Source organism: Oculina patagonica, chromosome 12 (assembly GCF_052425735.1).
Source record: "Oculina patagonica isolate OP01 chromosome 12, crgOcupat, whole genome shotgun sequence".
Taxonomy (NCBI): Eukaryota; Metazoa; Cnidaria; class Anthozoa; order Scleractinia; family Oculinidae; genus Oculina; species Oculina patagonica.
The window spans coordinates 22,804,648-22,832,635 of NC_135769.1; the positions used below are offsets into that span (position 1 = coordinate 22,804,648).

Consider the following 27,988-nt stretch of genomic DNA (forward strand, 5'->3'; position numbering starts at 1 on the left):
CTAACTACAGGGAGAACAAAGATTAAGTTTAGCACAACAAGAAATCGCCGCGAAGAACACAAAGCAAAATACTCCTGAGAAGTTAAAAAGGACTAATAAAAGATATGAACGAAAGAGACAAATTATATTTGACAAATTCTATTAGATTCAGTAAACAGACAGATGTACAATTGACCTGTGTAAAGGAGAATAATGCGCCAGATAGAAGAAATATGTTGCTTTTGTTTCGGGGTTACTGTCCCTTCTTCTGTGGAATAAATTGAAATGCCAGTTGATTTTTTTTCCACCGAAGAAGGGACAGAAACCCCAAGACGTGTGGAACATATTTCTTTTATCTGGCGCCATGTTCACCATTTAAAATCAGCATATAAAATCACTGTTTACATGCGCTACGCAGTCGCTCGAAATCATACAATGGGTCTGTGTGGTCCGGTCAGAGACAGAACTTGACCTTGCATATCCGGTCGCTCGCGAAAGGTATCGTGTATCGTAGATTAGATGTCACGCTATAAGGTAACGCAACTAGAATAATACGCATAGCTTGAAGAAAGTTTTCATTTTTCTAACGAGGTGCAATAAGCACACAATCGTTACAAATGGAAAAATGTATGGTGCAAAGATAATATAAGCAGTGACCGAAAAGTATCCGTAAAGCGCGGTAAACTTTGTATGAGAGCGTTTCACTTGGGTCACAGAAAAAAGTGTCCGTTGTCTGTTATTAACTTAATGTTAGAGAAAATGTATGGACAAACAAAACTGTTCGTATTAAGCGGGCGCCGTAAAGCGGTGTTCCACTGAACTTTAATTTACGTTAATTTTTGACAAATTTCCTAAAAATATTTAAAACCCTTTGTAAAACGTCATCGCTTCTGCATGCATTGCGTGCCAGTTATTTTCTTACGGTGGATTCCTGTCAAATCAATTGGAAAATTATGTTTTATTTATTCCATAACGCTACGCTTCGTTCAACAAGACAATCTGAAAAAAAAAAATGACCTAAAAAACCTAACGCTACTTCAAGTTTTTACTACCAATTGCACAAGGGTTTGAAGTCAAATATGCAAGACATTATAAGAAAAAGGTGCAACCAGTAGTTTTGGCAGAATCGGCATACACGACATACGATTGACGGTCACAGCCGGATTTACCCCAACCGACTACCCCAGGCTCCCTCCTTTTCTTTCTTGTCGTCAACGACAAAGAAGTTAATGAGAGAGTCTGGGATCGAGGTTGGATTTATACCTTCAGCGGTCAATTAAATCGACCTGCTCTGACTTTCAACGATATACATTATACATGTATACTGGGCGCTCCCTTGCGCGGGAAATTGTGCAACTTTTAAAATTGTCCGACACATTCTCGGCTCCTCCTCCCTCCAGAGTGAGGAGTTCCCTTGGGACAGGGGACATAAAAAATTGGCATGCATCAAGAATTATTTAACTTAATTAGCATGTAATGAAAGACCCTTTGGTTATTGAGGCTAAGGTCATTAATTAATAAAATAAAAACAACAGTGGCTCTTCCGATTCCAGATTCCAAATCGAATTGGAATTTAGTAGTGTTAGTTTTTGTGGAGGTAGGAAAACCTTAAAACCCAAAGGAAAGCCCTTGAAGCAAGAATGAGAACCAACAACAAACTCAACCTACATATGACGCCAGGTCTGGGTCCCTGGGTCTCCGTAGATGAAAATTCCCTTGATAGCACATTTTAGAATTTTCTTCATGTTTCCTTTGCCAGAACTCAAGTTTCAAAACCAATGAAGAGTGTAGTGTCTTGTTAGGACACAACACAAAGCCAGAGAGCTGGGCTCAGACATGAGTGTGAGATTGCAAGTCAGACATGCTAACCACTTACATGTAAAATGGTGTACTACATGTAAACATTTCTGGATTAAAATCTTACCCCCCCCCCCCCCCAAATTCAAGACACTCAACATTTCTTTTAGGGGGTGGGGAGGGGGGAGGGAAGGTATGTGTTGGTTGATTTCTGCCAAAGCTGCCCAGCTTAACCTGCGATCAGGCTTTTCAAAATAAACTGATCCTAGCTTAAGGAAAAGAGTGTTTATCTGACACAAAATGTGTGTTCTTTTGCAATTAAATGCAATTAACTTATGCTAGCACAATAAGTAAAATCAGTTAAATTCCTTTATCATTACTACCCTGTTTTCTTTTCAAACTGTATAAAATTGAGAAGAGAGGTAAATGAACTTCACAAAATAGTGGTTTGTTGTGAGATTTTCAATTAAAACTTTACATCTTGCTACACAAACATAAAGAGACCCACCAATCCCCTTTACAAGCCATTGTGCACGGTACTGAACACACATTAACACTCTCTCTTAATCAGAATAAGCTGTTTTATTATCCAGCAATATTACATTTTTTGAGAAGAGGTGTTCTCTGATCTTCTGCCTAGAAGTCATCACATCAAGAAAGACTAGCATGAAGAAAGAGAGAAGAAACACATTAAAAGTAAAGAAAACAACTGACAGAATTAATTTACCCTGATGTCATCTCTACTATACACAATACTGTAACTATAATTTGATAGGCAAATGTTTAGTCCATTCAAGCCCCACCACATAACATGTTACTAAAAACAATGGCCCTTTAATTTTCATTTCAACCAATGCCCGATTCCCTCTATAGCACGCGACTGCAGGGAATCATGGTAATTGTATTCATCAAACCATGCGAGACACTCAGCAACGATGCATGTTGCTGAGTCTTGCGCATGGTTTGATGAATACAATTACCGTGATTCCCTGCAGGCATGCGCTATAGAGGTAATCGGCTATTTTAATATTGTTATAAGTTGTCTGAATTGCCAAACTATAATCAATACAGTCATTTAAGTACAGCATTACAAATTTAAACTGTTTAGCCTTTGTTTACAGGGCAATCCCCTAAACAAAATGTTTCAGGTCTTTCACTCAAGCAAGTTTAACACTCTCTTTTAACATGTACATGTAAGTGCTATAAGTTTAAATCTCCACAATATGTAGTTTACAAACAATAGCATAACATTTGACCCTTTGCTCCAATTAACGGCTTACGTTTGAAATGTCAGCTTTTAAATTTGCAACAGTAGGTTAATTTAACTTTATCAGCTTGCAGATAATTGGCTACAATGTACGTGTTTCACTTGCCTGCATAGCGCAACAGTTTCTTAAAAAAAACTTAAGGTGCTGTTACAAGGGACAACTTGCAACAACCATTTTTTCGTGCAACAATGTTGTGCAAAAAATCAGACACCCTGTTACACAAGTCAACTTTCTAAATATTTGTCACCTTGCATTGCCAGTTTTTGACTTGCATTCAAAACCTCTCAACGCGTTGCCAAGTCAAAAGTTGCGTGAAAAATTGTCCACTGTACCATGTTACACACACTGTGTTTGATTTTTCGCGCAAAATTGATGTGCAAAAAATCGTTGTTGCAAGTTGCCCCATGTAACACCAACTTAATATCTTGGCTTAGATAGCAATGACTGCCTAACTGCACTTGAATGAAACAACTAGTCAGGAAACATGCAGAGCCGATTTTACAATGTGTAAGTAAATTAGTGCTCACCTAATCTTCATCCTCTTCCTCACCATCGGAGCCATGGCTCTGGCCCTTCTTCATGTTCTTTCTCTTCACACGACCTGGACGCCCTCCACCATAAGGTGAGTTCAAAGAGAAATCAATGTGCTTCTGAGAGTCAAGACGCACAATGTATGATGGGACATTGACGAGCTGTTTACGCACACTGGTAAAAGAAACAGAGCAAGACTTTAAACGAGTTGAAGAAATCACCATTCAAGGAATCAGGAACAAAAAGTACAGAAAATAAATAAACATCATTCTTGTCACATTCATGATAAGTGCTACCATACTCAGCCATGTACTGTACACAATGCTTTATTTACACCTTTACAATGAAAGAACTTGGTCTTTGGAGTTTTGGGAAAAATTTAGAAAGATAGAGCGGTTTTCACTTGAGTGTCGAAAGTGAATTGCGTTTGCATTGGTTTTGCATTACTACGCTCAGTGATTGGCTTAAAAATCTCGCGCCACTTTCTCAGCCAATCAGAACTAAAACAAAAACCAATCGTGACTCGCTCTCGCTCGCGCACGTTTTCCCGCGCTTCGTGCCAGCTACATGTATTTGCTTTGAGTTTCGATTGGTTCACAGGATTGTCTGTGCCCTTTGTGATTGGCCAGAGTGATTACTTTGGTTTTGGTTTTTCGACACTCAATTGAAAACTGCTCTATTTCTGCACTTATGTACAGGTTTAATCACTTTTATAACACTAAAAGCAAACATTTTGCAAGGTCATTAATGAAGTAAACAATTATCATTAGGTATTAAACAGATAACGCTAAAAATTTCTGTATTGCACCTTCTGCACAAGTCTCTTCCCACTGACAATATTTGTTGTCACCTCCCTAATGGCCCTCTATATACATGTAAGTTAGCACATTAAAACTTTATCACCTTTGGTAATGGTCTTGTTATAAGAACCAAAATGTTACTGTATGTTCTCTTTTTGTTTTGATGTTCTTCAGAGTTGTCATTGTTTTCCTTTTTTTACACCAGCAGATTAAGGGCCAATTCGCACTAGCGGACAAGTTTAGTACAATTGGCTGATTTCATCATTATATGTCAATTGTTGCAGCAAACAAGTGCAAATAAGTTTTTTGAGACACAAAACTTGTCCAACAATACATAACACCACTGTTGTAACAGCAGTTCTCTTATCAGGCCTTCTGACAGGGTGCGCGGGTGCGGGACCGCACAATTCAGTCAAAGCCGCACAATTTCTGAAAATCCGCGAAATCCCGCACAATATGAAAAGATTTGTTAAAAATCTAATTAAATCGGTATTCCCATTGATTGACAAGATTTAAAGAAGCTTTTAAGGCTATATTTAGGCTATTTACCTCGCAAAAAAATCGAGAAATCCGCCACTTTCGGCGACTGAACAGCTCGAGCGGATATAAAAACAACAAGGCGTCTACATAGCTCCGTGCCGGCCTGGGCACTAGTCTCTCGTCTCAGTCTAATCTTATTTTTCATTGGCGATTTGCGGCATTATTGTTTTGCAAATGACGAATCAGATACTCTGTTAAAAGTGATTCAAAGTGAAAAAAAGATATTCCTTTCCCATTGATCGCCACCCAATCACACAGAGGTTTGAGAAAATATTTACGTGAGTTATAGATCGATAAAAAGAACACAGTCAGATCAGATCTTTGCATTCCGTGACAAACTTCGAGTGTTTGGCAAAAATGTAGTGAACGCAAAAATGTTCTTGTCGGCGCGATAGCTTTTGAAGATAACGCAGTGTGTCGCCGTGTTTTTTCTTTGTGTTGCCATAATTATGATGTTTCCTTCCAAAACAAAATATCGCTTTTCTCTCTAACGTGTTTGTTTCCTCGCTCAGTTTTAAATATATACATATACATATGAACCAATAGCAAAGACGAAACACCGAAGAAATTTACCGCCGCACTGACATGTCTGCCAATTTGTCGGAACTTGATATTTTCGCAAAGGCAAACGGACTGATTTGCGAATTGACAAACAAAAGTGCTGCAACTTTGGGCGACAGAAAATCATTAACTTCTCGTCAAGAAACAGGTTTTCAGGGTTGGAAATTAGCGCTCGCCCACTTGCCCAGGCGAGTGTGAAAACTGTCGGGCGAGTACAAATCACGGATCACTCGCCCGGTTTGGCGAGTACGATTTTCATATCCAGTATTACTAGTATTAAATTTTTCAAAAAAAGGCGTAACGGTTACTTTTCACTTCGAATTAATCCACACTGTCCACAAGCCGATAGCCTACCAACATTTTGAAATCTCCAACAAAGCTGCGTTCGAGTTCGTAAACAGACAAAAATGGCTTCCTTTTAGTGATTGTTACATGATGGACGTACCTTTACAAAGTAATACCTCTGGACATAAACACACTAACTCGTCTACCGAGCCGCGAAATGCGGCAAGATCACTATTTCCCGATTTTCTTGCCTCTTTTTCTGAACAATTTCGACACTTTGCATTTGGGAAGACGTTTCAAATTAAAAACTGCGTTTCAACTTTTGAAGTAAGCGTGCTCATGGTTTATTAAGGAGTAACGTCTATTTTTGGCGATTTTCATTGAAAAAATAGATTGCAGTCTGTATCGCGATTGACCACTGACGGTGGCACGATGAGTATCGAACGTGATTTAAAATTTAAGATATATATTTCAATTTTTTGTGGGGGGTGAGGGGCTAAATTTTCCTTTCTTAAATGGAGGAGACTGGGCGAGTGAAAATTGATCTGGGCGAGTGCAATTTGAAGGTTACTCGCCCAGATGGCGAGTGCTCCGAAATTTTAGTTTCCAACCCTGGGTTTTATTTTTGTTATTCAAGTGAAGGACGTTTTAATTCAGGAAATACAAATTTCAAGCTCTTATTTCTAAGTTTAAAATAAACATGTTATCTAATTAAATTAAGCCGCACGCAATTGAATTTGCATTTGTCTCAGTGTTGTGGTTTTTGCAGCAATTTCAGGCATGAAGAGTTTTAAACCTTAACGAGAAAATATTCGCTCTACATATCAAAGAAAGTACAAAAATGTTGGGATTTTTCATAAAGTAACTTGTTATGATCGAAAACATTTTATTTCGAGGCAGAATTATGCCCAGGAATTACGGTTTTGAATAAACTTAATCGATCGTGTCACGCAACATGATTTTGTTGATACAAACTTTGGCTAAAATTGTAGCAAAATGGAAATTTGGTTTATGTTTAATAAGCAAGCTAAGAGGACAATAGTTGCACTTTTCATTGAACCAGAATTTCCTCCATGTCAGGTTTTTTGGGGGGCCTGGTGATCGAATATTTGTTATTTTACACGATTGCACAATCCCGCACAATTCCCGGACAATCGCTGTTTTTTACTGCACAATTTGCCTCCAAACACCCGCACCCTGTCAGAAGGCCTGTCTTATGATTGGTCTGCATTGCACGTGCGATACATTTTGTCATTTTAAGTGAAAACAATCACAAAAACAAGTGCGAATGACTTGTTTGGACTGGGGCAAATTTTGTCAAAACGGTCAAAACTTTAAAAGGGCTGTTGTCCTGTCTCTATTCATGACAATTCACATTCCCATGCCCCTTGTTATGCCGGATAACAACAAGTTGATGATTGGCTGTTGTGTTTAGGTTATCGCAAAAAGCCTCTTCCACTAACAGCTGCTTAAACCCAATTTGCATTCATTTGCAATACATGTCAAAGTTGCTGTGGTCAAAAGAAAAGGAACGAAATGCAGTTCGGATTAATGTATACTGTATACAGTCGACTTCCTATATAATAGACATCTATGAGACCACAATCTGGTGTCCGTAATAAAGGGAGTCTGTAGTAGCGAGAGTTATTTTCAGTAATTCTTATTCGTGGGGACATCAACTTCTGTCCGTAATAACGGGGTGTCTGTAATAGCGAGGTGTGCGCAATGTACTGTATGTACACTAGAAATTGTCAAAACTGCCAAGGTCTATTTGTGGTAAATTTGTCTCCATGTTCCAGCGCTTGAAATTAACGGTTGTCCGGTCGTCCGAGTCGACTAAAAGTGCGTTCGGGCAACCAGTTTTTTAGAAAATTATAGGCCTGGTTGCCCGAGAAAAAACCACCGGACAACCAGAGAACTCACACGACTGTGATCACCCAACAGAATAAACGAAAGAAGTTATAAATTAAAAACATGAAAATAGCTTTAAATAGCTCTCTTCTAATCGATGGAATCCACCACAACTCTTAGAAAAAGGAAATCGAAGGTTGTCAAGTTCAATAAGCCAGCAGGATAAGCTTGCCGAGTTGTTTTCAGACACGTACAGACTTCGTCGAAATATTTTGGTGCACGTGTGTTGAAAGTGTCTCTCCTTCATCTTGAATGAAATTCAATTCTGAGCAAAGTTTTATTCAAGTTTCTTTCATATTTCAATCCTAAGTTCGGAATTTTTGGCTTTTTTAAGCGAACAGATTTGACACCCACATGTAATCTGAGAAGCGTCTTGTCTGGGAATAAATTTATATTTAGCTGTTTTGAGTTTAGTGTGTTTTTGCAGGTGTAAGGTTTTAAAAAATTACTACACCGCTTCTGAAAGTATAAAGGAGTATTTTCATTAACGTTTAAAGTAAGTGAAAGTGTTGTGTAGTTTGTTAAGATGAGCTGTTTTTCACCGCTATGAATGTAAAATAAATGTTATCGCCTCACGGCCTGAGAACAAAAATTTTAACCAAAAAACATATAACACTTAATACGGACAATCAAGTTCTCAGCAGGGCAACCAAACTCAGGGGTTAGGTTGTCCGGCATTTGCCATAAGGACAACCTGGATTTTTTTCTAATTTCGAGCACTGATGTTCTACAAAAATTCCCATATGAAAGGCAGCCTTTGTTGAGGGGTTGTCAGGATTTTTTGCAAAGAAGCCAGCAAAATGTCAGGGCCCTTTTAATCTTTTTTTCAGCAGTTTCAAAAAAAGGGAACTCTCATCCAGAATTTACTATGTCAGTGTTTATAGTAAAGTTACACTTAAAATAACTTTTTAGGTTTAGAACAAATTATAGTTTTTGCTACCATCAACCCCATATACTCGTTTTGACTGAAGCTAAAAGATCACTTAATATCACGTTCAACGAAAAACACAACAAAGTAATCAACATAATTTTGATTAGTTTATGGTTACGTTGTGTGTTTTAAAGCAACAGTTTTTCCTGACAAGACTTACCGAATATGTCTTTGCCTGATGAGAACACGAGCATGGTGAATACTCTTGGCCAAACCAAGCTTGAACACTTGTGTTTGAAGACGCCTCTCCAAGAAATCTTCAATACGTAGACCCAACACGTAATCGAGCTTCATTCGGCTCTCGTCAAGCACGCCAATACGCACAAGACGACGCAAAAGAGCATTGCCTTCGAACAACCTTCGCTGATCCTTCTCCTCGAGTGTCAGAAGCTCACGGGCAGCCTTACGAATCTTCGCCAGGGTGTACTTTACACGCCAAACTTCACGCTTGTTACGAAGCCCATACTCTCCAATAATCTTTAACTCTTGATTAAGGCGCTCTTTCTCGAAGGGACGCCTAGGAGTCGTGTAGGTTTTACTACACACAATCTTCGGCATCTTGCTGAAGAGAAAATGGCGATGAAAAGGAAGGAGGAGAGCGGCCGCAAAGCATTTCACCACGTGGAGCAGCAATAACGAATTACCCGCACCCCCCTCTACTACCAAATAAACCTTACTAGTCACCAGTATCCCTCGTCGGCGGACGCGGGGAAAGTTTGCGCTTCCTGTGCGCTCAACCGAGTGCAGTTTTGTTGCTTTCTGGGCTTCAGATTGCAAAATCTTTTTAACATATTCAATTGTAATGAAGGCAACAATTTTGGTTTTTTTGAATATACAATTTGTATTCCATCGTAAATTAATTTCCGAAAAATCAGTTGTTGACACAGTTCTAAACTGCTCAGACTCACTGGCTAATCTTATTGGCTGATTTTCAACCAATGAGCGCTTGACTACTATCTTGAATCGTCCAATCATTGACAACTTCATGTGCACACGACTTTCAAAAGCCTCGATCACCAGATAAGACGGCTGACTTGATATTCTGGCAACTCTTCAGAGGCCAAAAGAAGTGATTGAAAGATCCTGTCAAGAACGCGATTTAACTTGGAAACTATTGTGATTTTTTCCTTTAAATATTAAAAATAATAATTAAGTTAAACTTGTAAAAGGAATGGTACCACTGACATATACGAGCTATACCCTTTAGTGACACTGAAATGTCGAATACCTGTTGCATCCTAACAGGTGACCAAAGACAATAGTTCCTTTACACTTTGAAAAGGCTTTCATACATGATTATCAAAGATATTGTTTTTCATATTTAAATTTTGCTGAAAGCGACGCATACGAGATGACTTAGACTTTGAAATCAAAATCACTCAACGAAGAAAATGGAAAGCAATGTCGAATTTGACTTCCCCTGTCAACATTCTAAAATCGACTCGAGGTCTGGTGGTCCTTTTCATTGTGCTGTTGGTGTACGGCATCTGCCAAGGTGAGAGAAATAACCTTGGTGTTTTTATTTTTATTGGGATTATATTTCAGCAAATTTAAAGTTAAATTGACGGATTTTTATTTTTCCCTCATTCGATAAGCTTTGACGAGTAAACTGAAGTGCATAAAAAATGTAGCAGTTTCAAGTTGTAATCTCCCTTTGACAGAAGCTTTGACAGAGTTTGGACATGAAAAACGAAAGATAGATGCTTTATTAAGAATCGATAAGAATTCATGACATCAGATTTCAAGTTGAAACTGTTTCATCAGTAAGTAAATTACCCGCTTGCGGGTATGTGTCCCTGGATGCGGGCGAATAAAGTACGCATTTTTTTTAACCATGTATAGGATGGGATAACCTTTTAATCTAGTAATCTGGTATTTTGATCGCTTGGGGACCAAAACTTAACCCTAGCCCACCCTACATAAAATTTAATCCCTGGTGGGTGAGGGGAGGGTATAAGTTAACCTGGGCCGGGTTGTTCAAAGCTCGATTGCCGTTTGAGCTAATCAATAATAATAATAATAATAATAATAATAATAATAATAATAATAATAATAACTTTATTATCGTGTCAAACTGTAGTAGCTGAGAGGAAAAGTCCCCATTACTAATTGTGGACACCTAACCGCCTAACTAAGGCAGGATGAGGCTTTCCGTTTATATTTTCTGTCCTCCAGCATTTGACGTCTACTTATCGGGCCAAACGAGGATGAGAGATGAGAGTTTAAACTCTTACTCTCGTTTGGCATCAGTGGAACTCTCATGCACTCTCATCAACTTTGAACGTACTCAAATTTTTCATGAGAGTCGATGAGAGTTTGGCGGACTCTCGTCTTGGTTTGGCCCGAGTTGATGATAGTCCATGAGAGTTGACGAAAACTCTCATGAGAGTCAACTCTCATCAACTCTCATCTTCGTTTGGCCCGGGCTTTATCCTACCAAAGGGGAATTTAGAAACTGACCTTCGATGAAGCTGGAATAAACTGGATACATTTTAAGATCAATTCAAGCTTGAATCTAAGTTAATCTAATTTTTTCGTTATTGCTGCTATGGAAACACACGAAAAAAACGCAATAATTATATTCATGTTTATTTCCCTTCTTTTAAAAGGATATTTATAATGTCATTTCTACAGGTTTAATTTCAATTTTAACAAGCTGCCAAGTCCGCAATGACGCAAAACCCGTCTGCCTGCGAAACGAATTCTCAGACATTGTGCTGGTAATCGTGTACAATTATCCTTTCTATTCAAGTATCCCCTCCCTTACAGCACTGTACAAGAATGCATTTCCCACGATAATGTTTTGCGGGCCAAAGAAGACAACGAACTACTCCGTAGAAGCCCTTCATATTCATAAAGGATACTTCTCTTACATGTGCATGGCACGTGCTATGGAGAAACATCCGGGATACGCAGGGTATTTACTCATCAACGATGACGTCATGTTGAACTATTGGAATCTAGTTGGCATGGACCGAGAGAAAATATGGCAAGGACCCAAAGGAACGATACCCTTTCTGAATTACAGTCTACCCGTAAAATGGTACTGGTGGAACACTACATGGGGAATGAAAACATGCCAAAAGGCTTACGATGAAATCTGGGATCTACAAGAATTTTCTCCAGAGGAATGGTTGCCACGAATGATTGGTAACCATGGCAACGGTGCAAATGACAAACTTCGGCCTCGTAGCTCGGTGTGGGACATAAAAGAGTCGATAAATATTTTGAAACAGAATGGTAATGGGACATTTTACTGCTTTCGTGGTCGCTCGGACGTATTCTACATTCCTGGAAAATTTACCGATGCATTTAAAACACTGTCTTATATTTTCTACAAGCATAGTTCATTCCTGGAAATTGCAGTGCCGACAATATGTCGGATGCTTGACAAGGAGGAGAATTTTGAGTACATCCCTGGGGTATACTTGCCTGGTAAACCCGGGGAGCCACCAGTAAGGAAAGCGGAGCACTTTTGGAAAGTATATGATAAGAAGATAGCATTCATTCATCCATTCAAACTTAATTACAAACACGACGGCGCTCTGAATTCGGCACTGTTACGAAGCTGGATTACAGAGTACAGTGACGCTCTGAGTAAATGCGAAAGAAATTAGTAGAATATCATTTGAAATGAGCCACTGGCTGTGTTCACATATTTTGTATTACAAGTGCCATGGGCGGATTGAGACGGGGACCGTCCTCCCCCCTCCCCCCCCCCCCAAACCTGTATCCTTGGATTTGTTTAAAAAGATGTAACCAACCGTTTTTCTAGAGTTTGTTGTGGGCATGGAGAGGGGTTGCTTTTCCACCGAAATGTTTTCGGCCTCCCCTTCTGAATTTTCTAGATCCGCCCCTGAGTGGCCAGCAGCTAGGGCTAGTCTGAAGATTCAGCCGTCCTCTCGACCCATCCCCCCAACGAAGGGGCGCGGGCGAGAGTAGTCTGAAATTCAGCCGTCCTCATAAAGCAATTATCAGTATTTTAGCTCGCGAAATAACATTCTCGTTCCCAGCGGACCGAGCTGGATCCTTCTCGTAAGCACCAAGCCGAATAACAACATCTGGCCGGTTCCACTAGTTGAAAGGTCCGCTCAAATGTGATCGGTTTTTCGTTTTTTAGTTCCCTTAATTTTCAAGAAAAAGATAAAAGGAATACATAAGCAGCACTGCGCCGAATTTGCGGTAACTATTTTAGGGTTGGTCATGACACACCCCAGAATTTTCAGTGTGAAGACTGTACAACAGTAGCCGTTCTATCAAGCCTCCAAACGAGAATACTATTAAAGATCCGGACAGAGCTTAGAGCAAAAGGGCAAAACAGCTACAATTTATTTATTTTATTTTTTTTTGCCTTCTGACGCCATTTTGTAATTGTTAACAGGTCATAACCTGCGGCCACCCAAGAAATATTACGCAAAATATTGCAGCGTATTGTGTAAAGGGGGAGATCGGGAGAGGAGAGGACGGGAGCGGGCCCAACCGTTTCAAATTACCAAGGGAAAAGCCCTGGGAACGAGGTTGGAAGCGGGCCGGGATTCTCAAGGTGGCGGGAACCGGGAGAAATTGAGAAAAACTACCAAAATTCCGTTTTATTTTGCAATAGAAGTGAATTAAAGAGGAGGAAACCACTACGGGCCGGAAAGGGACGGGAAGCTCGAGGAAAAGGTACGGGAGGCGGGAGTGAAAATTACCAGAAGCGGGAGGTTCAATCTCCCCCCTCCCCATCCCCCATCCCCTCAATTATAGTCACGCCGACTTAAAATATTGCACCCAATGTTCATTGCGCGCTAATCACTGCAAGCGTAGAAATACATGCAAAAAATTCTCCATTATATACCAATAAAAAAAGTGACGACAAAAAATTGAGTCTGAAAGAACAGAACTGAAGAGAACGTCATTCATGTTTTATTAAATAAAATATAATACTTGTTAAAATGTCCACTAGATTTACTATATTACAAGAAAAATAAAACTTCGGGCACCCCATTTGCATAAGATTTCAATAAAACGTTTCGAATACAAAGTACAATGGCTTCTAGGAAGGACGATTTTAAAAGTGGAAGATTAAAACAAAATGACCTAAAATGAAAACTAACATCGGTTCTCAATTAATATTTAAAATCTCTAATAAATTACAAGCACGATGTCTTGAGTATGTGTTGGTGTATTGACTTAAAAAAAAGATTTTTATTATGCAAACAACAGCTTTCTGTCGTATCTCCGATAAAAATATGGCATCTCCCAGAGGAGAAAAAAAAGACAACAATTCTTACATTAAACTGCACGTGGTTCTTTCTCGTTTCTTGAATTTTCGCTCCTTCCCGTGGCGTCTCTTTCTTCGACTCTTGGTTAGTCTTTTCTTGTTGACCTGTCTGGCGTTGTGGACTAACGTCCTGATCATCTCCATGAAGACCTTTTCCACCCTAAAATCTATCTTTGCCGATGTCTCGATGTACTCGCCTTCCAGACGCGACAGAACCGACAAGGCTCCATGCCCTTGGCGCGCGGTGACTTCGCGTTCGCTAACATCTATGTCCAGTTTATTGCCAACTAGAAGAACGGGTACTACGTCTTCGCTGTTCCCTCGAAGCGCGGAAATTTCCTCCATAGTATGCACAGCTTCTTTGAACGAAGCCACGTTATCCAGGGCGTAGACGACGATGAAACCGTGGCTTGAATTCAACGCTAGTTTTCTCATGACAGGAAACGAGTACGAACCCGCGGTATCCACGAAACAAACGGTGAAGTGCGTCCCGTCCACGGCCATTGTATGAACATAATAATCGTCAAGGGTTGGAACATGTTTCTCGTTGAATTTTTGTTCGAAAAACGACTTCAGTAAAGATGTTTTACCAACACCACCGCTCCCCAGGATAGAGATGCAAAAGTCAAATGGCGGCATTGTAGCAGTCGAGGCCATTTTTTCTCGTTCTGTAAAAGTTGTAAATTTAGATGAAAAGCGTCACCAACTTTCCGTTCGATCCAAGAGTCTATTTCAGTTCGATTCAGTCCATTTTCTTTGCCAGGCTACAAGACTAGGTTCACGCAACTGGAAGCGTTATTTACCATAAAACTGCGAGAATGTGATGCAATTTAGACTTTGACATTACTCAGGGGAGAACTTTCGCAATACTTATTTTTATAGATGATCCAAACAATTGAAAATTATCACGTCCCCGGGAGGCATATAACCGAGTTTTATTCGTGCAAATTTTTTGCTTTTCTTTGCCAGTATTTCAGCATACTTTTCGCGCCTTGTCAGATTTAATCTTTTTATTATGTGCGACATATCTGATCAATAACATTCTAGTAACGTCTGGCAGTGCAAATTCCGAGTTCAGGAGTGAACTGACAGATAATACCTTATTCTCACTTAATTTTGCGAGTACTAAATTTCGCGATTTTCACAAAATCGCGAAATTTAATACTCGCGAAATATAGGACAAGCAAAGTTTAAAATCGCGAAATTTAATATCGTACTGATAATATAAAAAAAAATAATGAAACTCGATGTGTTTTATCATAGTTATTCTAACAGTCTGAGCTTCATGTTTAGGAGTTTTTTGTTTAATTTTGTCCATTAGTTATCTCCCACTCTATCCGTCGCGCTGTTCGAACTGTTCTCTGCCGCCAAGTTCCTCAAAATCTCGCTCTTGCACTGTCGTAGATGAACCTATTCGGGATTTAGACTGTTGAATGCCTTATGTTTTGTTATGTGTCTATTGTTTTGTTTGCTGTTTTTACGATGACTTTCATATTAATTATGTTGTTACAGTTTCGAGGTCAAAGCTTTACATTGAAGAATAGATAAAAATCGCGAAATTTAATACACTCCAATTGTACCTTCCTCTCAAGTGGCTCTCAAAATCGCGAAATTAAGTACTCGCGAAATACGGCTCTTGATTTTTCGCGAAATTAAGTACTCGCGAAATTTAGTGAGAATAAGAAATTAAGGTACTCAAAACGATGGATAACTGATTAGGCGACTCTCTCATTTTTCCGGTTTTTTTTTTCGAGCCGGCAACAGCAACTACCCTCGATATCCTTGCCCTCGTTTTTTCGAAGCAATTTTCTCACGAGGGGGGTGGGGGGGGGGGGGGGGGGGAGACGACGCTTTTTGTCAAGAGCTAGCGTTTAAATACCCTTTTGTAGGCAAGATTGAACGGTGTCAGGGCTAACATTTGCTCATTCCACAACCTGGAATCCAGGAAAAAGGCTATGGGACTACGTACAACTCAAAATAGGTACACCTCAGTGCACATGTGGCTAGTGCCGTTCACTCGGTATGGGCCGTAGCAGTCACAATGAAAACAAAAATCATGTAGTTGTCGTTTTGAAATTTAATTTATCTTTGTACCAACATTTGACTAACCTGTGTTTATTTACGTCATAAAAGCTTGTCTTACAAGCTTGTCAAATGAAAATAAAGTAAAAATAGTAAACTACAGTGGAACCCCTATTGTACGTCCACCTTTGGGGAATATGGTAAATGGCCTTTTAACTTACTATAAGGCGCTGTAGAAATTCCCAAGAAGTCAAAGATAACCACCTAGGCTAGTCATAACGGAATTACGACGACGATAATGAGCGTGCTTGAATGTTTTTATTAGACGTCACTTCGTATTGCGGACTCTTATCTGTCATAAGCTTGTTTAAAACAAGGTTTACATGATGTGTATAAATTTCTTGATGGCTGCTTATACGGTGGTGAAAAACAATAGACAAATCCTCATCGGGAAGGCCGAAAGGCGGCCACGGGCGCTTAATAGAGGTGGCCACTAAACTACTTAAGGGATTTATTTAAAATATTATACTGGCATTACTTTCAGGACTTTGGCAACTTGACGAATTATTGGGAACGACCGCTTAATAGGTGGCTGCTTAATAGGGTATCGACTGTACTTAACCATTGTCTTTACTGCCCCCCCCCCCCCCAAAAAAAACAAAAAAAAAAAAAACAAAAACACAACAACAACAACAAGCCCTCTATTGCAGAAGTTTATCCCATGTAAAGCAACTCCTTTTTGTTGTACTAAATCAGTAAAGATAAAAAATTATAAAAATTATAACACTACTTTTTTCTTCTCATTAAACTTTTTAGTGTTATGTTGTAATAATTCTGACTCATGGTGCCATAGGTTTATAGGCCACTGGCATGCCTAGGAGTTATTCCTCTTTCACCCTATTACATTTTTATATTCATAGCAATATTGTTGGGGGAAATCAAGGTGTATTAATGCCCGATTCCCTCTTATGGTGCACGGCTGCACGGAATCATGGTAGTCGTATTTATCAAACCATGCACGAGACTTAGCAACAATGAATACAGCCACCACAGAGGGAATCGGCATTTGTGTAATAAGTTTCAGTGCTTCAGTATAATTTACAGATTTGCATTTTATCAGCTGTCATGAACATCATCTTTATCATCAATATTGCAATAAATATCTTGCTGTGTAAGCCATGTGTCAATGTTTACAAAGTGTTAGACAGAAATCATCATCGTCGTCATCAACATCACAATCACCATCATCATCATCACTATTATTGTTGTCATTGTCATTGTAATTGTCATCACCATCATCGTTGTCATCATCATCATCATCATCATCACTAAAGTGCTTTAGTTTTGATCTAAGTGAGCTCCTGAGTCTTGGTAAACAGTTTAGCAGCCACTGTTTCAATCCTCTGCCTGTATTCCAAGTTCTTGTAATTACCCGCAGGCACCCCATCCATGTCATACAAGACTCCCCACCAGGCTGCTGCTATCACTCCTGTGCTGTCACTATCACCGCCATGAAACATGGATCGGCTACAAAGCTCTTCCCAGGATGCCCCTGCACCTAGCAGGGCATCGTAAGCGATCATTGGTGCATCATGTCCGCTTGCCCCACCCCACCCACTGAAGCTCACTGATTTGTAGAACACGTCTCGATCTTTGACAGGAAAAGGTTCAGGAAACACTGGGTCACTGTCACCTTGGAGAATTCCACGCAAAGTGAGATATTTTGTCCAGGCCTCAGTGAAATAATCCCAGTGTTGTTCATTCTCCTTCACGTCACGACCAACCTCTTTGATGTAATTCATGGCTTTGGGGAGGGTAGACATGAGTGCTGCACCCCACTCCCTCACAGGTTTTCCTTGGACAGCAAATGAAGTGAATAGCGCAGATGCCAGAGAGCCAAGGTAACCTGACACAAAAACATAAAAGCTTGATGAGCTGTCTTGAGTGAAAGTGCTTAAGATATTTCCACTTTTTTTATTCATACCTGAATTCCCATACAACCCTTACATTTTCACTGTTTTGCAATAATAAACAACAAAGACCGAATGCTTGCACAGTCAATGAATTTACAAAATAACTTTGAACAGCTACTGAAATCAGCAATTTTGGCTAAGACAGACCATTTTTGGACTCTGGATAGACCAGTCTGGGTTCGAGCCCAGGCTGGGGTCATTGTAATGTGTTCTTGGGCAAGGCACTTTACTCTCACAGAGCCCCTCTCCAGGGAACCAGCAAATTTAATACCCTGGGGCTGACCCTGCAATGGACTAGCATCATATCTAGCCACATACTACTAGTCACTTCATGCTACTGAAATCGGGATAAGTTCCCGCCTGATGGGCTACTAGGCTCGAATGCAGACTTTACCATATTTTTTCATACCTGTTGGGTTGTTGTGCGTCATTCTTCCACTTTCAACACTAACAGCAATCAGATCTTCAAGCTTTTCAGGGGAGTGAAACAACAGACCAATACACATAGAGCGCATGGCTGCACCACATCCACCGCCTCTGGGATTAAATGGCACCACGAATCCTTGTGGTCGACCAGGTCTCAGATGGGCACAACTTGATAATGTTGTGTTTCCTGGTGCTCGTCCTGCCATGTCAGACTATGAAAATATTTTATAAAAATAAAATAAAGCATTCATTACATAATATTTTAAATTATTATTACTGTCATTATTGTCAGTATTATTAATAATTATTTATCATCATCACCACCACCACCACCATTATTATTATTATTATTATTATTATTATTATTATTATTATTATTATTATTATTATTATTATTATTATTATTATTATGAAACAAGAGGCAAATATATTTATAGGGTGATGACAAAATTCCTAATTTTTATCTATGTTGGAAAACAAAACAGTCATAAGCAAGCACAGAGCTGTTATCAGCTCAGAGGCGTGGCGTACATTTTTCCTGGAGTATGCACCATTGAAAATTGTTCAGTGAGCACTGAAGGCGTGAGCTGCTGGACGCCTGGGGGGTTGCCCCCCAGAGAATTTTATTTTTTAGGGGCTTGAAAATGCCATTTCATATGTTTTCTTGGGAACAGTTTCATAAATCAAAATATGACAAAATGCTGAGTACCGGTATTTAGCAAATTGCATCGTTTATATTGTACACCCTTTATTCACAGGGGGTTAATGGGAGACTTGTCTACACAGAGTTAAAGTTACAGGCAAAGGACTGGATGTTTCCCCTTTAGACGGGAATATCAGGACACTACTTTGTTTTTAAAGATGCTTTTTGCCATTGAAGATAAAAAAATTGATTTCAGGAGGTTGCATGTGTATACATGTGCGTATATAGTCATTACGCTCAGGACTGCAGCTGTATGTCTTCAGTCGGGTTTTGCAGTATATTTGTTGCTTTGGTAACAAACTATAGTGACACTGACAAGAGATTATAATTGATATCAAAGAGTCAGAGTTTGTAAAGCAAGGTATCAACAAAAAACTGTTGTCCTTTTTAAAAAATACTACTTCACCTGTCAATACTAAGCAGTTATTGACAGGTAATTTATCCTAGTCAGTGAGACAGTTGACGACAACCACGCCATCATCAGTGTTTGTTGCCAGCAGTTTCAATGTCAACAACATGCACTCTGACATGACCAGCAACAGATAAAATTCCGTTACTGAAAACTTTGGCCTCTTACTAGTGCATCTACCAACTGAGCTGACCTGACTTGTTAGCTCAGTTAGTAGAGTACTCGACTTGCCAGATGGGAGGTCTCAGGCTTGAGCCCCAGACCTGACCAACACTCAGGGACTTAAAATAACTGAGAAGAATGTCCTGCCTTTGCAACGACATCTACAAATGGCTGTCAATAGCGACCTTCAGATTTGACTACGAAGACGAGAATGAGTACGAGTACGACTTTGGAATTTCAACACAATTTTATCCCCCAAACTATAACTCTTCCCTGTTAGGGATAATTAGGGATAATTTTGGTGTGATAAGTGATGGTAGGAGACACACGAATTTGGTTTGAAAACTCGTACTCAATCTCGTAGTCCAATCTAAAGGTCGCTAATAACTAGTCTGTCAAGGCTCTGGGAGTTTAACAACAAGAAACATTTTTAAAACTGTCTTATGCTTACCATGCTATCTTTGTATTTTGAGGCAATTTTGAGAAACAGCTCTTGACGTGTTTTCCAGGATGACACAAGAGCTTCAGCAGTAGCGAGGTGTAAGACAGTGTCATCACTCACAACCCAGCCTTTAATATCAATTTTCTTGAGTCCACCAAGTTTCTGTAGTTCCCGGTGAATAGCTTCTCCCGAGTGGCAGAATTCCCACTCGCCATTCTTGTAGCCCAATGCATCCCCCACGGCACTTAAGACCATAGATGCTTTGAACTGATCAAGTGTAGGCATTTTGAAATGATGGCTGCTATGATGCGAGATAAGTCTTTTTACGCTGAAAAAAAGAATAAGATCAATTGTTTGTTATTTGCGTACATGCAAAAAATCCCCCCCCCCAAAAAAAAAAAAAAATATGGTAAGATTTTTTTTCCCTTGCTGTCTGGATTTCCTTGGTCAATATAACCTCTCCCCCCTCCTGCCAGATTTCCTTAACAACAGACTCCCTCTACCACCTGGATTTAAATTAAATTAAGACCCCCTTTTTATCAGGCTTATTCTCTGTGAATTCTATTGAAGAAATAACAAGTTAGCTGAGAACGAATATGGGGTAAGGTCTGCATTTGACCCTGGTGGCCTGGTGGCCCGTCAGACTGGAGCTTATCCCAGTTTCCCAGTTTCCTTATCATGAAATGGCTCGGAGTATTTTCCAAACATTATCAGTTAGGGGAGTGATGGTTTATAATGGTAATAGGACCGAGTGAGTCTAATTCGGTCTGTTTATACAAGTGATTAACAAAATCTAACAACTGCATAGCCAGGGGTCCAATTTGTTCTACCACAAACTTGTGTGATAACAGACCGAATTGGACGACACGAAGTCCTGTTACCATTTAATCAAAACTATGACAAAAAGTTTGAGAAAGAAATTAATCTTCGGTGAAATGGTTTAACATCTTTATGAATACTGAAAAACATCCATTGATAACCAATCACGCTTTTGATTAGACTTGTAATAACCAAATTCTCATGTTTACACTGATGGAACCGGTTCCAAATAAATTTTCAGACAGGATAGGCCTTCTGTTTACATGGGACCATTCAGAACAGATCCAAAACTGAACCTGCTGTTGGAGAACAGTCCTATGTAATCAGAAGCCGATCCGGTCAGGTCCGGTTCAGAGCGGTTCCGGTCCGGTCCCGTGTAAACGTAGCCTACGTCATGCACTGTCTTATCCAGTACAGACTACACACACAAAAAATTTCAAAGTAATGTTTACTCTATGTTGTATAAATGTTCTAGCTAAATTTTACTCCATTAATGCCTTAGTTTATTGCAAAATGGCCAGTACTGATATATCGGATTTTAATACGTTTAATTTTCAGCGAAAGTAAAATTTGCATGACGATTTTGTATTGTAACAAAGTCACCTGCATTTCAAATACCTTGTCCCCTTTGAAATCATTCTTATTGACCCCTTTCGCCTATAACACCTTCAATTTTACTGTGCCACAAACTTTTTCCAGGTTTTTGCAATTTTACAAATGAAATATGAAATTTAGGCAGGTTCTAAAGGTCCACACGAGTCTAAAAAAGCTTTGCACGGAAATCTCCTTGCCTCAGCATTTTCATTTTACGCATTTATGATATTTTTTTCTGCTTAAAGGCCAGCTAACAAAGCTGCACGTTTTCCAGCTTTCACTTGACTAGAACTTTACTTACCTGTTCACGATTCCAAACCTTGCATAGCAGAATTTTCTACAAACTCTTGCAGAAAACCATCTAATGTCAACTGCTGCTGTAAACAACACGAAGTTCATGTCCCATCGCACGTCAAGTGCCACCTGATGAAGACTGGAGCGAGGAAAATTACAACCGAGTTAGTCTCTCATTCGTCACGCAATATCCAAACAAATTTGCATTTCGAAGACTAGCGTGCGAAGGTATTTTCCTGTTCCTTGTCTTCCTTGCTCGTTTCAAGAACATTTTGACCAGGTAACACCTTGTTATTTCAATATTAACTTTGATAATATTTCTTTTTATATTTATGAATACCAGATGGGCCATAAAAACAAAATTTGTCCTGACGATGAGTTGATCTCGCTAACACAAAATGCTTTTTCCGTATTTCCGTTGAAGAACCTTTTCGTTGTCTCTCGTGTTAAATAATCGAGTATAAGGTTATATTTGCATGATATATACGAACTTCTGTATTTTCTTTACTGATTAGACGGTTAACTTGGCTTTGTTTATTTCTTATAAAATTGTATTTCGATCGGGTGTAACACCGCATACCGTAGTGACATTTTGTTAGGCCCAATATAGTCAATAGTCAATATGACAAAGATAGTGGGCGGGCGCTTTTCTTGTTATTTTTAATTTATTATTTTGTTGCATTCCTTACCTGTGTTCATTGTTCGAATATCGATGTTTTTTTCCTTCATCATCAAATTCTCCAGAAGCGAACTTGCAAAATAAATCCTGCAAGGTAATTGACCTATCAAGTACGAGAGGCATGTACTAAAACCCGAAACAACGAAACGAAACCACCGAAACGAAACGACCGAAACGAGCGAAACCACCGAAACGACCGAAACGAAACCGCCGAAACAACCGAAACGGCCGAAACGAGCGAAACGAGACGAAATCACCGAAACAAGCAAAACCCATTACAATTATTGAGAGCTAACCGTAAACAGGCTAACCGGAGTGCATAGTAGGCTAACCTAAGTGAAACGTAGGCTAACCGGAGTGTGTAGTAGGCTAACAGGAGTGTATAGTAGGCTAACCGGGGTTTATAGTAGGCTAATCAGAGTGTATAGCAGGCTAAACGGGGTGTATAGTACGGTAAGTGGCGAAAATCTTGAAGTTTTGCTTGTTTCGGTGATTTCGTTTCGTTTCGCTCGTTTCGGCCGTTTCGGTTGTTTCGGCGGTTTCGTTTCGCTCGTTTCGGTGGTTTCGGTGGTTTCGTTTCGGTGGTTTCGTTTCGTTGTTTCGGGTTTTAGTATATGCCAGTACGAGAAGTACGGACCTATAGCGTACAGTATGTGGCCCTTGGTCTGGACGAAAAAGACGCGAACGTGTATTACTTAGCTTAATAATAATAAAAATAATAATAATAATAATAATAATAATAATAATAATAATAACAATAATAATAATAATAATAATAATAATAATAATAATAATAATAATATCTTTTATTTAGACACGATAAATTTACAGCATAGCTGATGTGGTCGTGTTTAAGTTATCTAAGAAATAATCATAACAAAAATAACAATAAGACAAATACGAATACTAACTAAACTTATTTACAATATACAAGATATTTACAATATTTACATGCACTAGCCTATTTACAATTTTCTATTTACAATATCAAGATCTTTGATGGCCTTTAGTTCCGTATTGAAGGAAGCTAAGCTTTCTTTAGCTTTCCGGCCAGGCATTGGGCAAATTGTTCCACCTTTTTGCGCCAATATATGAAACTGATCTCAGTTTAAGGTTAGTTTTTGGCTTGGGCAAGACTAAGCAGTTCTGACGTCTCAGGTCATATATACTATGCTGCTTCCGAAAAAGAAATTGGATACCCAATGGAGCAGTTCCTTCAAATACTGTGTATACTAGAGTTAGAATTTTAGTGTTATAGTTAGTTTCTAGCGTTCGCCATTTTACTCTTTGAAAGACATCCACAGAGGGTGTATACCAGTCTAATTTATGAATTATTTTTGCGGCACGGACATGAATCTTCTCAAGTTCTTTAAAGAGAGTACTGCCGCAAGAACCCCATACAGTTATGCCGTATGTAACAGATGTTAAGATGACTTTAAAGTAGAAATCAGTTTTTGGTTTAACAGGTAGGAAATGCATAGATCGTAGCAAGTTTAGCTTCTGGGTGTATGACTTAGACTTAGCTTAGAAGAAGAGCAGTGAGCTGAGATTTGTCCTGTAAGTCACCGTGACATCCAGCTAACATGTGAAAGGAAAACAGCATCTGTGCTTACTCGATTACTCTGTAATATCAAAAACGGTGGTTCGCAATATTTACACAACAATTGTTCAAACTCCAATCTAAAGAAGCTTCTTGCACATTTTTGATATGTTTTAGTGAAATTCAGAATAATGAAATAAAATTTTTATGGTCGTGTCTTTTTATGACCGTTTCTTGCCTTGTCCAAGGATGCGACTTTCTGAATTAAGCTAAATGAATAAGTCTGGTGTTTCATCTAAACAAAATGTTTAATCACCTGACATTCACTTGCATATTTTTAAGAGAAAACCTTCTAAAACCACGGGGGATTGTTTATCCAAGTGTTTTAGGACCTTTCCCTACCCTATCCAAGGATGTGACTTTTTGAGTTCAGCTAGATGACCAAGTTGGTGTTTCGTCTAAACAAAATATTTAATCATCTGAAATTTACTTGCAGAAAATGCAGGAAAAACTTCCAATATGTCAGACAAGCTTTTCACATTAGAAGAGCTCAATTATTTCCGTATCTGCTACATCACTGCCAACATCATCCGGGATGGTCTGCAGACAGTATTTAAACAAGAATGGGACAGAATACATGGATGGAGGCTGGGTCCATGGCAAGACACTGCCAAAAATGGACAGGAATTTTTTGGCATGGAATCACCGAGAAGTCGAAACAAAAACAAAAGATTTCTGAACATCATACAAAATGGAGACACAAGCGAGTGGGATTGTGCATGCTTTTTCTTTGCAATCGTCTTTTCTGATTCACTTGGACCGTTGTTACGTCCCACTGTTGCCAGTAATGTCGATGACTTAAGGGATTTTCGTAATGGGGTTTTTGCGCATCTTTCACAGGCTAGTATTTCAGAAACTGAATTTCAGACAAGTGTACAGGTTGTCTCAAATGCGTTCACGGCTCTGAATCTTGACACAAAAGACCTGGAAAAAATAAGTAACCAGGGGACCTTTCCAACTGAGGAAATTCGAAAGCTTCAAGGGCAAATTGATGTCTTAGCAGAGATACAGGCAAAACCTAAATCCTTCATTTCGCTTCCACTAAAGCCATCCCACGAAGTCACCGAGCGCAATGCAGAAGTTGAAGACATCATGCAGAAGTTCAAGGACCTCCAAACTACTAGTCAGGAAGATGCTTCCATTGTGACAGTTTATGTGTCAGGCAACCCAGGATGTGGCAAAAGTCAGGTTGCAAGGGAAGTTGGTAAGAAGTTCTATGATGAAAGAGTTGATGACAGTAATCGGGATAGTCGCACATTTGTAATGACCTTGAATGCTGAAAGTGAACAGTTGATGCTAGATTCCTACAAGAAATTCGCCCGTGAACTAGGAATCACCGAATACTCATTGAACAGTATCACTGGACCAGACTCAAAGTTAAAACCCGATGAAAGAATCTCCCATATCAAAAGCCTTGTTACTGCCAAAGTGCAAAACTATTCTAGCTGGATGCTTATATTTGACAATGCAAATGAGCTGAAAGGCATACGAGGTTACTTCCCTGACGAGGATTGGGGAGGTTGTGGACAGGTTCTTGTCACCACTCAGGACAGTACCAATCTACCATTTGCTGACCCCCTTTGCCAACATGTTTCCCTGAGTCAGGGAATGCAAACGAGGGACGCTTTGAGCCTTCTGAGAAGTATCTGCCAGTTTTCAGGTGACGAAGAGGACGAAGAACATTTAGTTTTGGATGCCTTAGATTACCAGCCATTGGCCATTGCGTCTGCAGCACTCTATGTTCGCTATTTGCATGATGGAGTGGGAACAAGCGTGGTTCCTGGCAACTTCACCTGGAAGAGCTACCTCAAGAAACTGGAAATGGGGAAGCGGAATCTGACAGAAAAGGTTTATGAAAGGACAAGCAAGAGCTACCCATTGTCGATGACTTCAGCTGTCTCACTAGCATTACAAAAGCTGGTACAGAATCACGTATTTGAACATGTGGTCCCGTTTCTAGCTTTGTGCGCCCCAGCACCCATTGGCCTTGATATAATTGTCCGTTTTGTAACAGAACAGGACCCAGATCTTGACGAGGACATGACCGCTGCTGAAATTTCCAAATGTTCTTTGCTTCTGCAGCTTTGCCCAGACGATAGCCCAAGGACTCTTATAAAGATGCACCAGGTCGTACATGATGTCTTCAAGAGCTACTTCCTTGACAAGTATGGTAAGGATGAGATTTCAGTGCTAACTCAGTCATACATTGAGACTTTTTCCACATTTGCTCAGCACGATCTGCTTCAGTTTGACTTGAAGTTTCATATCTCGTCTAAAATGATGGCTCCTCATTTGAAATTGCTTAGCAGTCACTTGGAGACAATGATGAACTGGTCTTTGGTTCAGAATACCAGCAAAACGAAAAATGCATTCCTCAGTTTTGGTGACATTTGCAGGAAACATAGTTACTTTTCTGCCGCCAAAGGGTATTTTGAATATGCCATTCAGATTTCCAATGACGACGACGATAATAAAGATGAAGAGAAAGTTCGTTTTATCGCCACAGCAAGAAACAGTTTGGGCGTTGTCTATCGTGAGCTAGGGCAGTTTGGAAAGGCTAAAGACCACCATCAGTATGCTCTGGCTCTTCTAGAAAGCCTCAATCCAGAAAATCCAACTTCAGAGATAGCAGATTCTTTGAACAAACTGGGAAATGTTTATTACAGTCTTGGCCAATTTGAAGAAGCGAAAGACCACTTCACTAGGTCTCTCGAAATCAGAGAATTGCTTTATGGAAGCGAGCATGCCGATGTCGCTGCTTCACTTAGCAACCTTGGGACGGTCTACAGCGTCCTGGATAATGTGGAAACTGCAGAGAACCTTTTTCAACGATCCCTTGCTCTGAGAGAAGAGATTTTTGGCAAAGTGCACCCTGATGTTGCGGATTCGTTGAGCAATCTTGGAATTGCGTACAGTAAAAACGGTCTATTTGAGAAGGCGATACAGTACCACAAGCAGGCACTCGAAATGAGACAGAAACTGTTTTTTCCAGATCACCTGATGATTTCTGAATCTTACAATAACCTTGGACTGGCATACAAGTTTGTTGGCCAACTTCAAGAAACCAGGATTTCTTAGGAATCTGCATTGCATATAAGAGAAAAAATACTGGACAAGGACCATCCAGCGGTAGCAGGATTGTTGAGCAACCTTGGTGTGCTGTATATGGATATGGGTGAATTGCAGAAATCCAAAGAATTCCACGAACGTGCCCTAGAAATGAGGGTTAAAGTGTTGGGAGGTAACCATTGCAAAGTAGGCGACTGTATGCTGAACCTTGGACTGGTACATGAGCGTTGCAATGATTACGATGTTGCAGCAAGCTATTTCCAGCAAGCTCTAGAAGTCTATGGTAATGCTTACCCTACCAGCCACTTGTTGTACAAGTCTGCGGTTGCGGGCTTAAAACGAGTTTCAGAGCGTGACTTGCTTTGTGACCAAGGGGACTGTATGCTGAACCTTGGACTGAGCTTTGGACTGGTGCATGAACGTCGCAATAAGTACAATGTTGCAGCAAGCAATTTTCAGCAAGCTCTGGGTGTCAATGCTACCCGCCACTCGTTGTACAAGTCTGCAGTTGCGGGCTTAACACGAGTTTCAGATGGTGACTTGCTGTGTGACCAAGTTAATTCACTAACCTACCGCTCGCCAACATCACGATTTGAGCATAGTGTAAAAGATAAGCGATCGAAATGTTTGATCTTTTAACTTGCTTATCGTATAGTGCCCAATAGATTGTTAATTATCGAACACTTGTCGTAGCACTGTCTGACTGAAAGAAATTACCTTTGGTTTTAGTAAACGTTATTACCATCGTCCTTGACTGCTGTCAATCGTATATTACTTGATGATAATGATGTGTGTGTGATGATGAGATGATGATGATGATGATGATGATGATGATGAACCATGTTTAATTCAAATATAAGACCAAAAAATGAATCTGAGTCAGTGGATGTTCTTCGTACAAATCGTCTTTATGAAATAGGGCAGTTTCCG

At 39.7% G+C, this 27,988-nt stretch overlaps 4 protein-coding genes and 1 pseudogene across 5 annotated transcripts; 2 read left to right on the plus strand and 3 right to left on the minus strand.

The window, feature by feature from the left end:
• Nucleotides 1-2,339: 2,339 nt before the first annotated feature.
• Nucleotides 2,340-9,200, minus strand: LOC144631555 (small ribosomal subunit protein uS4). The gene is made up of 3 exons (XM_078490004.1): nt 8,764-9,200; nt 3,572-3,749; nt 2,340-2,437 (listed from the first exon to the last, which is right to left on the minus strand). Exons 1-2 carry the CDS (start codon nt 9,159-9,161, stop codon nt 3,572-3,574), a joined length of 576 nt encoding a protein of 191 aa, XP_078346130.1. The 5' UTR covers nt 9,162-9,200; the 3' UTR covers nt 2,340-2,437.
• Nucleotides 9,201-9,899: 699 nt separating this feature from the next.
• Nucleotides 9,900-12,232, plus strand: LOC144633053 (uncharacterized). The gene is made up of 2 exons (XM_078491824.1): nt 9,900-10,098; nt 11,238-12,232. Exons 1-2 carry the CDS (start codon nt 10,005-10,007, stop codon nt 12,218-12,220), a joined length of 1,077 nt encoding a protein of 358 aa, XP_078347950.1. The 5' UTR covers nt 9,900-10,004; the 3' UTR covers nt 12,221-12,232.
• Nucleotides 12,233-13,591: 1,359 nt separating this feature from the next.
• On the minus strand, nt 13,592-14,802 carry LOC144633624 (ras-related protein Rap-2a-like). The gene has a single exon (XM_078492465.1). It carries the CDS (start codon nt 14,521-14,523, stop codon nt 13,873-13,875), a length of 651 nt encoding a protein of 216 aa, XP_078348591.1. The 5' UTR covers nt 14,524-14,802; the 3' UTR covers nt 13,592-13,872.
• Nucleotides 14,803-17,175: 2,373 nt separating this feature from the next.
• Nucleotides 17,176-22,498, minus strand: LOC144633643 (ADP-ribosylhydrolase ARH1-like). The gene is made up of 5 exons (XM_078492483.1): nt 22,400-22,498; nt 21,718-21,849; nt 20,013-20,331; nt 18,271-18,499; nt 17,176-17,794 (listed from the first exon to the last, which is right to left on the minus strand). The coding sequence occupies exons 2-5, from the start codon at nt 21,813-21,815 to the stop codon at nt 17,238-17,240; spliced, it is 1,203 nt and encodes a 400-aa protein (XP_078348609.1). The 5' UTR covers nt 21,816-21,849; nt 22,400-22,498; the 3' UTR covers nt 17,176-17,237.
• Nucleotides 21,932-27,917, plus strand: LOC144633641 (uncharacterized; annotated as a pseudogene). Its single transcript, XR_013567081.1, has 2 exons — nt 21,932-21,990; nt 24,426-27,917. The product of XR_013567081.1 is annotated as an uncharacterized LOC144633641 (transcript).
• Nucleotides 27,918-27,988: the final 71 nt, after the last annotated feature.